Genomic DNA, 14,806 nt, shown 5'->3' on the forward strand with positions numbered 1-14,806 from the left:
GAATTTACTCGTATGGTTTATATAAGGGTCTTGGGCAGCATGTATGTAATAACTTGAGTAAAATAAATATTAAAAATTCTATCTAAACCATTTAATTCAATGTAATGTTATAAATCCACACACTAGAGATTTGTGTTGAATATAAACATTCACGCCAGTCTTACCAACTTTGCATTATTTGTAGTCATAGAGGCAAGACTAACCCAGAATAAATCCACAAACGCACATGCTTTTTACTAGTTTGTAACCTCCTCATACCTTTTGAAACTGAAAATTTTGTTTAATTGTGGTAAAAGAAACACATAACATAAAATTTCGTATTTCAGTCATTTTTCAGTGTATACTTCAGTAATATTAAATATATATACATTATTGTACCTCCTTGATGACTTTTCTCATGGTTAGTATTACACACTAAAAAGAAAACTATATATATATATTGACATAGTAAAACCAGGAGCAGAAATGTCTTCAATTCTATTCTCATACATGTGAATAAACTGCTCCATTTCAAAACATCTTCTATTCTCTAACATGTTCACTGCCAACCATTCCAATAATCTTCTAAAATGGTCATTTGTGGAGTAGCACAATCAAAAGGGGGAGCAGAAAGTGCAGTAGCTCCTGGCATTGCACCTTAGTGCCTCCCCACCTTACTTTATCCCTTAATAAAAATAAATAAAATGATCAAAATCCGGTTTGCATATAGCCCAGTCATGATGACACAGGAAGTAAGATGCCACTATACAATGCTGGAGTGATATTGAGATTGGATACCGGGATCCAAACATTTGACCTTGGCACACAGGAACACATGATCCTGGCTGGCTGGAAGGTTTCAGGCTAGATTTTGGCATGACAAGTCCCTGTCAAAGGTGTCTCTCTCTTTCTCTGAATGAACAAACTTTTAGAAACTTGAGTTTGCATAAATGAAGATTCTAAGTAGATGACTCGTCAAGGAAGAATTATCTTCCTATGTAACAGATCATTAATTGGAAATTCCTCGAAGAGCATAATTAGAAAAGAAGTGTCTCATTTAGAGATAAGGAGGAAACCCCCCATCATTAGACAAGGAGCATCTTACCTTAGAAAGAAAACATAAAGGTTCATCTCTGTACCCCAGCCTGGTGTAGACAAACACAGGCAGAGTGTAATCATGGGATGTCATTGTGGAGATCCTCATGGATTCTTGCACCCGAAATTGTGAGAAGCGCAAAATGTTTTCACTGTCTCCAAGGGATTTTCTGATACCGATCGAAGGATATAAAGCACCACTGATGTTCCAGAGCCAAGAGAGCTCATTGTTCCTCAACACTTCTTCTTCTGGGCATGACCCAGTATAGTTTGGGACATACACATTATAATTGTGGCAGTCAGGATATAAATAATAACCCCAAAGGCCCTTAGGTCGACTTTTAGTTCCCAATTTGATGGTTTCCTTCATGAAAGCTTTTGCACTTTCTTCGAAGGCTGCTTTGGCTAAATATTCAATATCAGCAGCTGATACATTCTCCTGCAAATCAGAAATAAGCTTTCTTGACTTTTGTCTGTAGATATCTTTCATGTTCCAGTTCCGTGCCCACTGTGGTCGCCAGTATTCCCAGTCTATAACAGCAAGTCCGCTGAAATCTTCAGCAGGGATATAATAATTGATATCTTGGTCAGCTTTTTCCAGATGTAGCTGCAAACTTATGTTCTGTGGGAGACCCCCATTAACAGGGATCCCTTGTGATGTATACCATGGATAGTATCCCAATCTGTTGAAATAAAATATAGTGACATTTTGCCCCCTGGCTTTGGCTAGTGGGCTTCCAGTGACTTGAAACATTTTCAAATTTAACCTTACATTATATTTTAACAAACACTGATCTGTAGGAGCATTCCAAGCAGCTATAAAAGGTTTCCTTTGATAAAATGGAAGTTGAGCAGGTTTTAGAGAAGAGATAGACTTCAGAATAAAAAATATTAATAGCCATGATGTCAGATGTATTGATTGAAAAACACAAAGCCTTAATTGTCCTTGAGATAATAACTTCATAATAAGATAAAAATCTTATGTTATCTTCTGCTTTTATGTACTTTAGGAGACCTATGGAGAAATTAAATTTTCTGTTAGAGATAATTTTGAGAAAAAAAAGAATCAAATATTGAGTGGATATTACTATTCTATTTACATTATAAGGTATATTTTATTTAAAGGTCTTAATGAAACCAATAAATACATTGAGACATACGAGCAACTGAAGCTTCTATTCAGAGACAAGCACTGCAACTCAATAAATATTCATGGAGTATGAGACACTGTGTCCAGAATACAAAATAAATAAGAGAGGTCCTTGTCTTCAAGGAACTCCAGATCAAATAAAGGTATAAAATAATGTTTACCATTGTTTTGGAAAAGTCATGAAATCCCAGGAATTGTGCTTAAGTGCTTTATAATATTTCTCTCATTTTATCTTGTAATAATTGTGTTAGGCTTATTATTACATTTCAGTTTTACAAATGAGGGAACTGAGGCTTAGGGAGATTGAAAAGGCTCATTTGATACCACGTTACATGGTAAGGAAGGCAATATAAAATTGGAGTTATCAAAATGCACAATGAATACTGCATGATAATTTATTAGCACAGTTACTCCTGAGGGTAAGGAGTAGGCAGGAAGAGGAAGCGGTTGAACAGCAAGTAATACCACAGAAAATATGTAACACGTGAATTGGGCTGAGAAGATAGGGAGGAGTTTGGACAGTAAGAGAGGGTAGAGGATAACAAGTACTTCCATCAAGTTTCCTTTTTAGTCATTTTTAAAAAAACTACTACAAAATAATTATTTATGAAAAAGCTCATCAAAGCGTTTGATGACACAAAACCTTTGTAGTCTTCTATGTCATTAAAATGAAGACACATTATGGTTATGCCCATACAGTGAGGTTAGGTTCTAGAGCGGACATTTGGCCTTTGAGAGCTCAAGTTATGGACCCTCTTCTTCTAGGGAATTCTGCACTGTACTTGTTTTGCTGGACGACAGAGACTATATTTCATTAAATTAAAAGTAAAAAAAAAAAAAAAGTCCAGATGTTTTCCTCGCCTTTCTTGGAGCTTGGATACTGCCATGTGACCTTGGGCAGGCCAGTTAGATGCACCCTATTATACACGTTGACTTGGATCTTGGGATTCAGAGGCTGAGAGGTAGTGTTGCCAGTGGTGACAGAAATGCCAGTGTCCAAAAGAGTCAGGCCTGCAGGGTTATTGAAAACCTAATGTCCACATTGTTACTGTTTAGGGGCAATATTGTGCTCATGGGAAAGCATTTTTCTCCTCACTTAAATAAAGTTTTAGTTAAGTTGCTCACAACCAAGAACTCTGATGTAGGCTCTTTCCAACAAATCCATGACTTATGCCGATTTCCTCCAGCAAAACTCACTGCCTGGGTGTAGCACATTGCATATTATTGTCATTTTCAACCACTAGAAGTCACCAGCCAAACCTCATAATATCTCAGGCCTAAGATTGTGAGATAAGCAGTTGGTGTCATGGCTATGTCACTGGACTCCCATGTAGTCAACCGTGGTAAGAGTCCCAGACCCGGTGGTTTAAACTCACACCAGGCATGTGTGCGTGCATGCCCAAGATCCCGAGAGGAAAATGGAGGAGAGGGGATTGTGGCGTGCCCATCCCCCTCGGGGGGGGGGTGATTTCTTGCTTTCTGTCTTTCTATGTCTTTCTGGTAAGCACACATGCCCTATAACAAAAACCTCTCCAAATAAATAAAATAAAATAGACTGCTAAGCGATGCAAGCCAGACTATTAAAGAGGTATCATATGACTCCACTCAATATATACCAAATGTCTGCACTCTATGGCAGAAACTGAAAGATTGGAAGGTATAAAAGCAGGGAGAACAACTGTGGACACTAGAGACAGTGTGGGAGGAGGGTAGGGAATAGGGGATAGTGAAAGGGAAGGAATCAAGGGGAAAAAGAAAGAAGCAAAACATTTAGGGGACACAAAAATGAAAAATTATCTGTTGATAATGTGTATGGTAATATCTTTGACTTGAAAAACTCATTTTGTATGTTCTAATGATATGCAGTAATTGAATGTAAAATAAGAATATAAAAAATATGTTACCAAAAGACATAAATAATCTAAGTTACAAAAACACACATTTTCTTCTGAGAGACTTCATAAACCAATTTTAATTTTGAAAGAAATAAAAATTACATACAAATTTAAAAATTGTAATACTTTATAAAACTTTATTCAAAGACATTTAAGTAGCCCTAAGTAAATAGGTAAACACAAAATAGATTTTAAGAGCTATAAAGACAGATAATTTCATTCATTGAATAAATACCTGTACTCCTCTACAATACAAATGAGACTATTACCCCATGTAGTAGCATAAAACATTATACCAAAAGTCTAAATTCTGGTTTGAAAAGTGCAGCATTTTCAAGTGGATCTAATTCATGACCACAAAAAATTAGTGATAACCCAAACTGCCCCTTCTCTTTGATTTTTCATTAGAGTCTACCTCATGGTAAGAAATACAGATTTGTGTATAGGTTCATTAACAGGAAAGTCCTCATTCGTTTATTACAAAGTTGCCAAGTGAGCATCTCTCTTCTTTTCAAGTGTTCTTATTCTCCTTACTCTCTTTGACTGCAAATGCAATTTCATGGCAGATGGCAGGCATAGTTCCTGGTAAACTGGGCTGGTACACAAATACATGCAAAATAAATAAGTAAAAATCCTGGGCTGAAGTCCCCTATTTGCTGTACATTTAGGTTTCTGTCCCCCCTTCCTCACAGCCACAATATAGCTGCTATTGCACCTGTTGTTCTTCTCCTCATTAAACTTGGCTTGCTGGCAGGAGATCCATTCACTTGACACCTCCCAGAAGTTTTTCTCAATGTCTCACCCCCACCATGCAATCTCTAGACCTCTGCTCCTCTTGCCTTCCTTCACTAGGGAACCCACTCAAACTGGCCTTCCAAAAGTCCCCTTGGCTTCAATTCCCCAAGACCCCTTTACCTCACTCCATCTACACCATTGAAATCTTGACTGCCAAGTTCTATCATCCTCCACCAATTATTGTAGTATAGTAACTTGTGCAATTGTCCACATTTAGACATAAGTCACCAATAGCAATCTTTTTTTCTCCCTTCCCCCATGATAATCTGCAGTTCAAAAGAGTCTTTCTCCTTTAAAAACATCTCTAATTGGTAGAATTTTAGGAAGATTTGGCAAGATTGTGAGATTAAGGATGAGGAAGAAGTTTAACCTGAATTTGTCTCTTAAATTTTATCATCCAGTTTTTTCTCCCTGGATGATTGCTCTAAGAACATATACGATGGACCAGTTACCTTTCTTTAGTAAAGAAACTTCTGGGAAAATGTTTTAAAAGACCCTGGGCAAATGATTTCCAGCAAAGGGGCATGGCCATGAAAGTCATGGAGAATGGGAAGTAGCTTTCTCCTCAGAGCCACAGTGAGGAAGGGTAAGCTACTTCTATACTGGCTTTGGCTTGACAGTTCCTATCTTCCACGCACAGGGAAAAGTGACAAAAGCATCAAAAAGTCGGGGCCTATTTCAAAGAAGGCCCCAAGTGTTCATCACAGTGTCCTCTGCCTGATATTAAAGGAGATAATGAAGAAGCAGATTAGCAGGTTAACTTGGGGGAGTTGGGTCTGCCATGTACACATACAACGACCTGCAAAGGAGCCTCTATACCCTACTGATTCCTATTTCTTTTCTCACTCCTTCTCCTCAAAAGTTTAGTTGCTTGTGATACATTTAAAAGAAAAGAAAAGAGGGTACCAGCAGATAGAGTAATGATTATGTAGCTGGACTCACACCTAGTTGACTGCAGTTCAAGTCCCGGACCTGGTGGCTTAAAACTCATGCCAGGTGCATGTGCATGTGTGCCCAAGATCCCGAGAGGAGAATGGAGGAGAAGGGATTGCAGCGTGGTCATCCCCCCTGGGGGGTGATTTCTTGCTTCCTGCCTCTCTCTGTCTCTTCAACATGCACATGTGCCCTATGGCAAAAATTTCTCTAATAAACAAAAGGAAAAGAAATATAGAACGAAGGAAGGAAGGAAGGAAGGAAGGAAGGAAGGAAGGAAGGAAGGAAGGAAGGAAGGAAGGAAAAGAAAAAGAGAAAGAAGAGAGAAAAAGAAAAAAGTAAGGAACAAAGGAAAGGAGGGGAGAGGGAGGGAGGAAGGAAGGAAAGAAAGAAAGAAGTAATAAAAGAGAAAGAAAAAGAAACAAGGTCACTCTTCAAGTCACAAAGACTGAACAATCTTTGTGTTTGCTAACTGAATGACTGCTGTTCTGTATCTAATCAAAGAAATGCCTCTACTTTCTGATGACATCCAATCTAGAATAAATTCTCACATTCTTATACCATCTCCCAAATCACTAAAATCCTATAATCCTTTCTAATAACATCTTTCCGAGACACCCCCAGTTCCCCAGGGTGTGCATTCTTCCTCTCTGTAAGTAATAAACTCATCTCATTTAACTACAGCCAAGTTCCCTGTGGCCCCTGGGACATTGACACTTGTGTGAAGGCAGAGGCACTTAGTGTCCATTCATATTTGAATTCAGGAAATGGTTTTGAGCATCTTCCGTGTACCCAGTTCCCATTTAATGTACTGGAAATGCAATTGTGAATAAAACAGACAGAAGCTCCTGCCCTCCCAGAGCTTGAATTCTTGTAGGGAAGACACATAATAAATAAGAAGAGTAGGACCAGAAGTTGGCATAATGGCTATGTCACTGGACTCCCACGTAGTCGACCGTGGTTCGAGTCTCGGACCCGGTGGCTTAAACTCATGCCAGGTGTGTGTGCATACGTGCCCAAGATCCCGAGAGGAGAATGGAGGAAAAGGGAATGCGGCGAGGTCATCCCCCCTGGGGGGTGATTTCTCGCTTTCTGTCTCTCTGTCTCTCTCTGTCTGTCTGGTGAACGCACACACCCTATAGCAAAAACCTCTAAAAAAAAAAAAAAAAGAGGAATAAATAAAGTATAGAGTACATTGGAAGAAGGTAATAGCAAAGAAAAGAAAATAAAGCAGGGATTCCTTTTGAGTTAGGAAAAACCTCCCTGATCAGAGGGGTGAGAGGAGTGAGACTGGAGGGTGTCTGGGAAGCCTGAGGGAGAGCAGGTACGAAGGCCCTCAGGTAGGAGCATGCCTGCGTTTAATGCAGGACTCTGTGGTGATCAGACCCAACACCTGTGTAAGTTCTTGTCCAATGCTCGGGAAGAACTAGAAATGTGGACACATGGAGAGGATACTAAGCAACGTTTATTAGGAAAGAGTAAAAGCCAGCGAAGTAGAAGGGGGAGCCTGAATGGGTCGCCCACTAGGGAAAGGAGTGGCCTAGCTCTATAGACCCTGACAAACAAAAAGAAAAAACTATATGGACACTTTTTTTGTCTAAAGAGATAGCAGGAACAGAAACTTTCTTATAAGAGACGCCAGTGCAAGAGTGCTGTGCTTCCAGGGAGTTTTGAGTTAATCACAGTCCTTGAGTTGGGCACCTTTTTCAGGACTATAGTTAATTTGTCTATTTCCTACCTAGTCAGCAGGTGGTCCTCAATTTCAGAAACATATGAAAGAAGAGTGTATTGTTCAAGGTCCTTCTGTCTTCTGTTCCTCAGACCAGGAGAAATTACACTCTGGGTTTGGAATGTAGTAATGATATGAAAAGTGTTGGCTTTAGCTTTCATTATCTTAAGCAGCTGCAAATGGCTTTCTGTGTAAGCAAGGAGTGACAGCTAATAGCTGATTTTTGGTGAGAGCAGCAAATGATTTCTATTATAGGCTTGACTATAGTAACTCCATCTTACCTCGTATTTTCCATTCCATGGACTCCTTACCCTGTCTACCTAGCAATGACTGCAGTGTGTTTATTGCCAATAATAATAAGAAGAAAGAAAAACTCATAAATATTTATCAGAACGAAAAGCAGAGTAGAATCATTGAGTCCAAAGGCTATATCCTCAATTCTGCAGAACCAGCTGTTAACCTGCTTTCTAATAACAGCTTATAGAGCCACAGTCAGTAATAGGCATCCATTTTTCCCCTGATGAATTTCTTCTCTTTTGAAATATCAATGTTCTGCAAGCTAGTTCCAAGCATTCTGGCAGAAGAAAGAAGGTATTGTTTTTGTTTTTGTTTTTGTTTTTTTTTTCCCAGTTTTGCTACAGGATGCATGCACTCTCTGGAAAGAAACAAAGGGAAATAGAAAGTGAGAAAGCACCCTCCAGGGTGGATGACCTTGCTGAAATCCCTTTCCTCCATTCTCATCTTGGGATTTTGAGCATGTATGCCAATGCGTCCTGCATGTTTTCAAGCCACTGGATCTGGAACTCAAACCATACAGTCGGCCATGTAGGATCGAGATATCTCAACCACCATACCACCTGGCTGTCTTGAAATAAGATATTTTAATGGCAGAGGTTTCTCAATTAAGCTTTTCCCATAAATATTTCTTAAAAACTCAGTTGTTGTGTATAATAGTATCTTCAACTTACTTGACATCCAATGTACTTATGGTTTGAGAATCCATATCATATGTTCTGAAGATGTAAAATGACTATGTAAATTAGAAGAAAACTCAGTACATGTTGGTTTATAATATAATCTATTTTATAATGGTATGTCTTTAAGGCTCATAATTCATCATTACATACTGAATTTTGAAATCCTATTGTGGGACCCACAGATGGCATAATGGTTATGTCACTGGACTCCCACATAGTCTATTGCGGTTCAAGTCCTGGACCCAGAAGCTTAAACTCACACCAGGTACGTATGCATGTGTGCCCAAAATCTCAAGAGGAAAGTAGAGGAGAAGGGATTGCAGTATGTTCATCCCCTCTTGAGGAGTGATTTCTTGCGGTCTGTCTCTCTGTCTCTCTCTGTCTCTCTGGCAAGCGCATGCACCATATAGCAGCAAATCTCTCTAAAAAATAACCCTATTTCAAGTCATTACCAAACAACATTGGTGTCCCTCCATCTGAACAAATTTTAGAACTACTATACTACCCTGACTGTACAAAATTGCTTTCTTTCCAGTCTCTTAAAAATAAACTGAAGTTTCAAGAGTCTATGAAAATGACTATTTCATTGTCACTTGTGCTAATAGAAAATTCACTGTTATTCAATGTAAAAAGTTGCATTTTTATGAAGGAAAAAAATTTGCATTAAGATTTGCAACTGAAAGAGAATATGATAGTCTTTACATAAAAGCATATATTTAGTTTTTGTCAAAAAGTATTACTTCTTGGGAACCAGCAGTTAACGTAATGGCTATGTCGCTGGACTCCCATATAGTCGACCATGGTTCACGTCCCAGACCCGGTGGCTTAAAACTCACGCCGGGCGCGTGTGCGTGCGTGCCCAAGATCCTGAGAGGAGAATGGAGGAGAGGGGATTGAGGTGTGACCATCGCCCCGGGGGGTGATTTCTCGCTTTCTGTCTCTATTTCTCTCTCTGTCTGGCGAACGCACGCGCCCTATAGCAAAAAAAACCTCTCCAAAAAAAGAAAAAAATAAAGTATTACTTCTTCTCTAGAACTTGAAATTGCTTGTAGCCAAGATCCACAGCTTTCTTGGAAAAGCACACAAAGTCTTAGAACCACATTTTGAATAAAATGTTCCCTCTGTCAACCTGTTTTTAACTCAGCTCCTTAAAATAACATTTAGTTGATTTAAGTCAACTTTCTAATTAAAGTCTTTGAAGTAACAAGCGATCTTGGAGTCTGTGAAATGTTACTTAAGTCCTTTCAATGTCTATAGTTAAAATCATAACTGAAACACACCCTCCCCAATATATTATCCAGCCTCCAACTAGGATAGCTGGGGTATTAGGCAGGGTAACCAGACAGAAACAAGAGAGTGGTAGCAAAGACCCAGCTTCAGGACCGAGGACTAGAACGACATTTAAACAGGATAATTTGATCTGGGTTTTTGAGATCTTGGATGACAATGTCAGAGTACAACACTGGAGTGAAAGGACAAGTATGTGACAGACCAAAGGTTGTGGCCAAATCACCCTGCTCTGCCTCAGGTAGACGTGATGTGTTTTCACATTTGGCCTCTCAGTTCTGGCAGGAATAGTTTGGAAACTAGTGTTTGCCTACCTTTGTAAACAACATCCATCTCTTTGTGTAAGCACACAAATTTTAACAAGGTTAGAAATTTGAGCAAGGTGAGATGATCAGAGATTGACTCCAACCTGTTTGCACCAAAGGAAGAGTACATTCCTAATAGAAACAGAAGACTGGAAATTTTTATCTGACTTACAAATGCATAAGACCTCTCACCTAGAAATTTTGGTTCTATGTCATTCATTGTGGCATTGTTTATAATCATCAAGATTGGAAACAAATATCCATAAAGAGTAAATAAAGCATGGCTTTGTACACAACTAAATACTATACACCTGTAACAAAGAACGAGTTTGCCCATACATATTGATAAGGACATTTTCCAGATATTAAAATATTCTTTAAGATTTTTTTACAAATATATTTGTACATAAGCTTCAAATTTTATAAAAACAGAATGCGTATAGAAGGTTGCATTTTTTTTAAAGAAATGGATATATGTACTCATAACACACACACACAAACACAAACACAAAAACACACTGTATATATAATTTATGTACTGAGGAATAGCACCACAAAGATGCTTACAAAATGATCATATTGTTTGCTTCCAAAAGGACTACTGGGTAGCCAGGTGAGAGAAGTGGGAAGGAGTTGGGTAGGATTTTTTTGAGAAATCAGTTCTGTTAGAATTTTGTATTATGTTGCTATATTATCTAATTCAGTTCTTTGGAAATAGAAATGAAGATGCAAACGAATTCTGACTATAAGGAATCAGACATATCCTTATAAAGAATGTAATATTCAAGTTTGATTTTGTTACAAAGATGATTTTTAGAATGTAATTTGAAAAATTGTATGCTTTTCTGTAATCTGGCAAGAAAATGACCTTTACAAGAAATAATTTTCTAAAAATTTAAAATTTATTTGAACACCATCAGCCAGAGTTTTAAGTTAAGGCTGCATTCTGATACATGAGTATTAAGAGCTAATTATAAGTTAGTCAATTATCTATGACAAAGGAAAACTAACAGTGGTTAATGGTCGAGTAGGTATTCAGTAGGGATTCTGGAAGTAGGTTTGAAGAAATTGATTGGTATTATTAAGCACCATGAAAATGCAGTGCATAATATCAGTACACTATTTACTACAAGTGAAAAAATGCTGTAGAATAATAGACCTTCTCTGATAGTAATCATGGAGAACTATAAAAACAGAAGTATCTGGAGGAATTGGATATAATTGGGTTTTTTTCTTGACTATATTTTAATTTTGGTGATTCATCCAACCTAATTTTTTTTTAATTTGCTACAGGGCATGTGCACTTGCCAGAGAGAGACAGAGAGAGGGAGAGAGAGAGGAAAAACGATAAAGTGAGAATTCACCCTCCAGAACACCATGCCATAATCCCTTCTCCTCCATTCTCCTCTCAGGATTTTGGGCATACATGCACATGTGCCAGGTGTGTTTTTTAGCTTTCTGGGTCTGGGACTTGAACCAAGCAGCTGGCTATGTGGGAACCAGCCACGTCAACCATCACTCTACCAGGCTAACCCTCATCTAATTTTAAATAACACAGAAAGAGGATTGTTATGTACTTGACCCTGATACATTTTCTTGGTTTTTCTTGAGGGCTTCAGTTCCATTGCATTTCATGTAACTATGCCTTTTTTTTTTTTTTTTTCTTTTTTGGAGAGGTTTTCGCTATAGGGCATGTGCGCTCGCCAGACAGAGAGAGACATAGAGACAGAAAATGAGAAATCACCCTCCAGGGGGGATGATCACGCCGCAATCCCTTCTCCTCCATTCTCCTCTCGGGATCTTGGGCACACACGCACACGCGCCCAGCATGAGTTTTAAGCCACCAGGTCCGGGACACAAACTGTGGTTGACTACGTGGGAGTCCAACGACATAGCCATTACGCTAACTGCTGGTTCCCATAACTATGGCTTTTTGATGAAAATCAACTTCTTGGGTTTTTTTAAAATTTTTTTAATGTTGATGACTTTTTTTATTATTTTTCATATTTTATTCTTATAAATCCTTTCTCAAATCTGATCACTTTGAATTCTCTCCAACTGTCCTGATATGTTTAAAATAAGACATGGAAATCTCAGTGAAATGTAACAGAAGTTTGTAGAGAACAAAGGCTAAAACTTTATACAGTGGAACTAGTTACCATCAGCAGCACAACAGAGAAAGTTTCAGTGTTTCAGCTATTCGATGTTTATTTCTATTGTTCTAATTCATCTTTCTAGCATGTTACAAACTGTCTTGGGGTGGATGGGTAATAACTAGCAATAGCACTATATATATCCAATCATAGTACTGATGTCTATCCACTGCCTAAAGTCTCAGCATTTGAAATTTTACCTATAAATTGGAACTTAAATTCTAATTTTTCAGTTTACGAACATGAGACAGAATCTTGACCATTACCCTTTCCCCATGCCTCTCTGTGATCCTGTAGACCTGTCTCTAGCTGACACTTTCACATAGGACAAATTTTCTAACCTAGATGGCAATCTCCCAGAATTAGATTGCTCTATGGACATTTTACTACCATGCTCTAACCTCTGATTATGTAACTGAATCACACCTGAGTTTGCAATGTCCTTTGACATTGCAACTAATGTTTTCCCATCTGACATATCTTTGTCAACCTGTAGTAGACTTAACTATAAACTGTCAAGTCCATTAAAATTAAGGATTCTAAGATGATGGGGGCGCAGCAGATGGCATAATGGCTACATCGTTAGACTTCCATGTAGTAGACCACGGTTCAAGTTCCGGACCTGGTGGCTTAATCTCACGCCAGGCATGTGTGCATGCGTGCCCACACATCCCGAGAAGAAAATGGAGAAGGGATTGCAACGTGGCCATCCCCCCTGGGGGGGGTGATTTCTAACTTTCTGTCTCTCTTTCTCTCTCTGTCTTTCTGGCAAGTGCATGAGCCCTATAGCAAAAACCTCTCCAGAAAAAAAAGATTCTAAGATGATTTGGGCACATAAAGAAAGAGCTTGAGAAATTATGTTTACATGTATCATTCTTCGCTTTTTAGGTTTAGATCCTGTATAGTTAGCTACATCGATATTTGATATCTCTTATCTATTGCAAAAGTCTTCCATCTTAGGCATACCCTCCAGATCTACAATAAAGCTCTTCATGTTGCAATTGAATGTGCCAATCAGTTTGCTCACTGTTAAAACCTATTTCAAGTTTTAATAACAAATTGCCTTGTTTCTATAAAAAAAAATAATAATAAACTTTGGGGGACCAGCAGTTAGTGTAATGGCTATGTCGCTGGACTCCCATGTCATCGACCGCGGTTCGAGTCCCAGACCGGGTGGCTTAAACTCATGCCGGGTGTGCATGTGTGCCCAAGATCCTGAGAGGAGAATGGAGGAGAAGGGACTGCGGCGTGGCCATCCTCCCTGGGCGGTGATTTCTCATTTTCTGTCTCTCTGTCTGTCTGTCTGTCTGTCTGGTGAGTGCATGTGCCCTATAGCAAAAACAAACAAACAAACAAAAAAAACTTCTTAAAAATAAATAATAAACTTAACTGAAACACCAAATAGAGTAGCTAACTAATCATTAATTTGCATGTATTTAAAAAAAATACATAGACTTTGTTGTCCAGTTGGTGTCTGTTCACACTCTATGAGAATGGTGTTGCATTTGGATAACAGTAAAAAAAAGCTGAGTTTTGCATTAATTACAGCAACATATACTCATGTAAATGTGCTTTTCTATACAAGCAATTTTTAATTCTTTTAAAATACATTTATTCATCCAGGATTTCTAATTTATGCAGTCTATTTACACAATCATTTTATCTTAAAATAGACTTTAATTTCCAAATATAATCTTGAAAGAGTCTCTTAATACAACAAGGAAATTTGAAAATGTTGCAATCAGGGTTTCTTAGTTGGATAAGATTGCTCTGAAATGCTCATGACCAAGGTGAAAGCATTTCCAACCTAAGATAATAGCCAATTCTTGAACCACCCAATACTTGTGTCAAAGAAATATTGCTCCTTGACAAATGGAGTTTTTAAAAAAAATACATGATATGGGATATAGGATTCATTCATTTGAATCTATTATGAACACTAGACTTGTGTGTAGTGCTTAAGTAAGAGACTTCATTCTATGAAAAAAAAACTGGAAATTGTTCCTGTTAGAAATCCACAGCATTTGCAATTCTATTATGCTTTGAAGAATTCAAAGAATGCACTAAACTATGGAACCTAATGTCTCAACAAACAAGTAATTATATATGATGATGTAAGTATAAATTAAACTTTACTGAATTTGTTATAGCTTTTCTAAGAAAGAATCAAGTTCACATAGAAGTTTATTGCTAAGAAAATATGTTACATATGATGATTCTCAAACTAAAATAGAAAATCTGAACCCTGAATCTTTTCATAACCTTATTTTAAAAACGTTCTCCATTTAACACTTTCCTCATGATTTTATTCAAATATTGATTAAAAATCTGAGTACTACCATAGAGTACGGACAGTCAGTATATATTAAGTGGAGATATACAATGTCTCTCTTTCATAGCCTGACTTGCTTCACTCAGCAACAAATCTTCCATATTTGTCTATTTTCTATCAAATTCCAGGGCCTTGTTTTTTTATGGCTGGATAGTATTCCATGGATTATATGTGCC

At 37.9% G+C, this 14,806-nt stretch overlaps 1 protein-coding gene across 1 annotated transcript in view; it reads right to left on the reverse strand.

Annotated features, from left to right (window-relative positions):
• Positions 1-2,038, reverse strand: part of HYAL4 (hyaluronidase 4) — an 8,132-nt gene extending 6,094 nt beyond the window's left edge. The window contains exon 1 of the mRNA XM_006149197.2: positions 1,085-2,038. Within this exon, the coding sequence (XP_006149259.1) occupies positions 1,085-2,038 (954 nt within the window). The remainder of the gene's footprint in view (positions 1-1,084) is intronic.
• Between the last annotated feature and the right edge of the window lie 12,768 nt (positions 2,039-14,806).

Source organism: Tupaia chinensis, unplaced genomic scaffold, assembly GCF_000334495.1.
Source record: "Tupaia chinensis unplaced genomic scaffold, TupChi_1.0 Scaffold000257_1, whole genome shotgun sequence".
Classification (NCBI taxonomy): domain Eukaryota; kingdom Metazoa; phylum Chordata; class Mammalia; order Scandentia; family Tupaiidae; genus Tupaia; species Tupaia belangeri.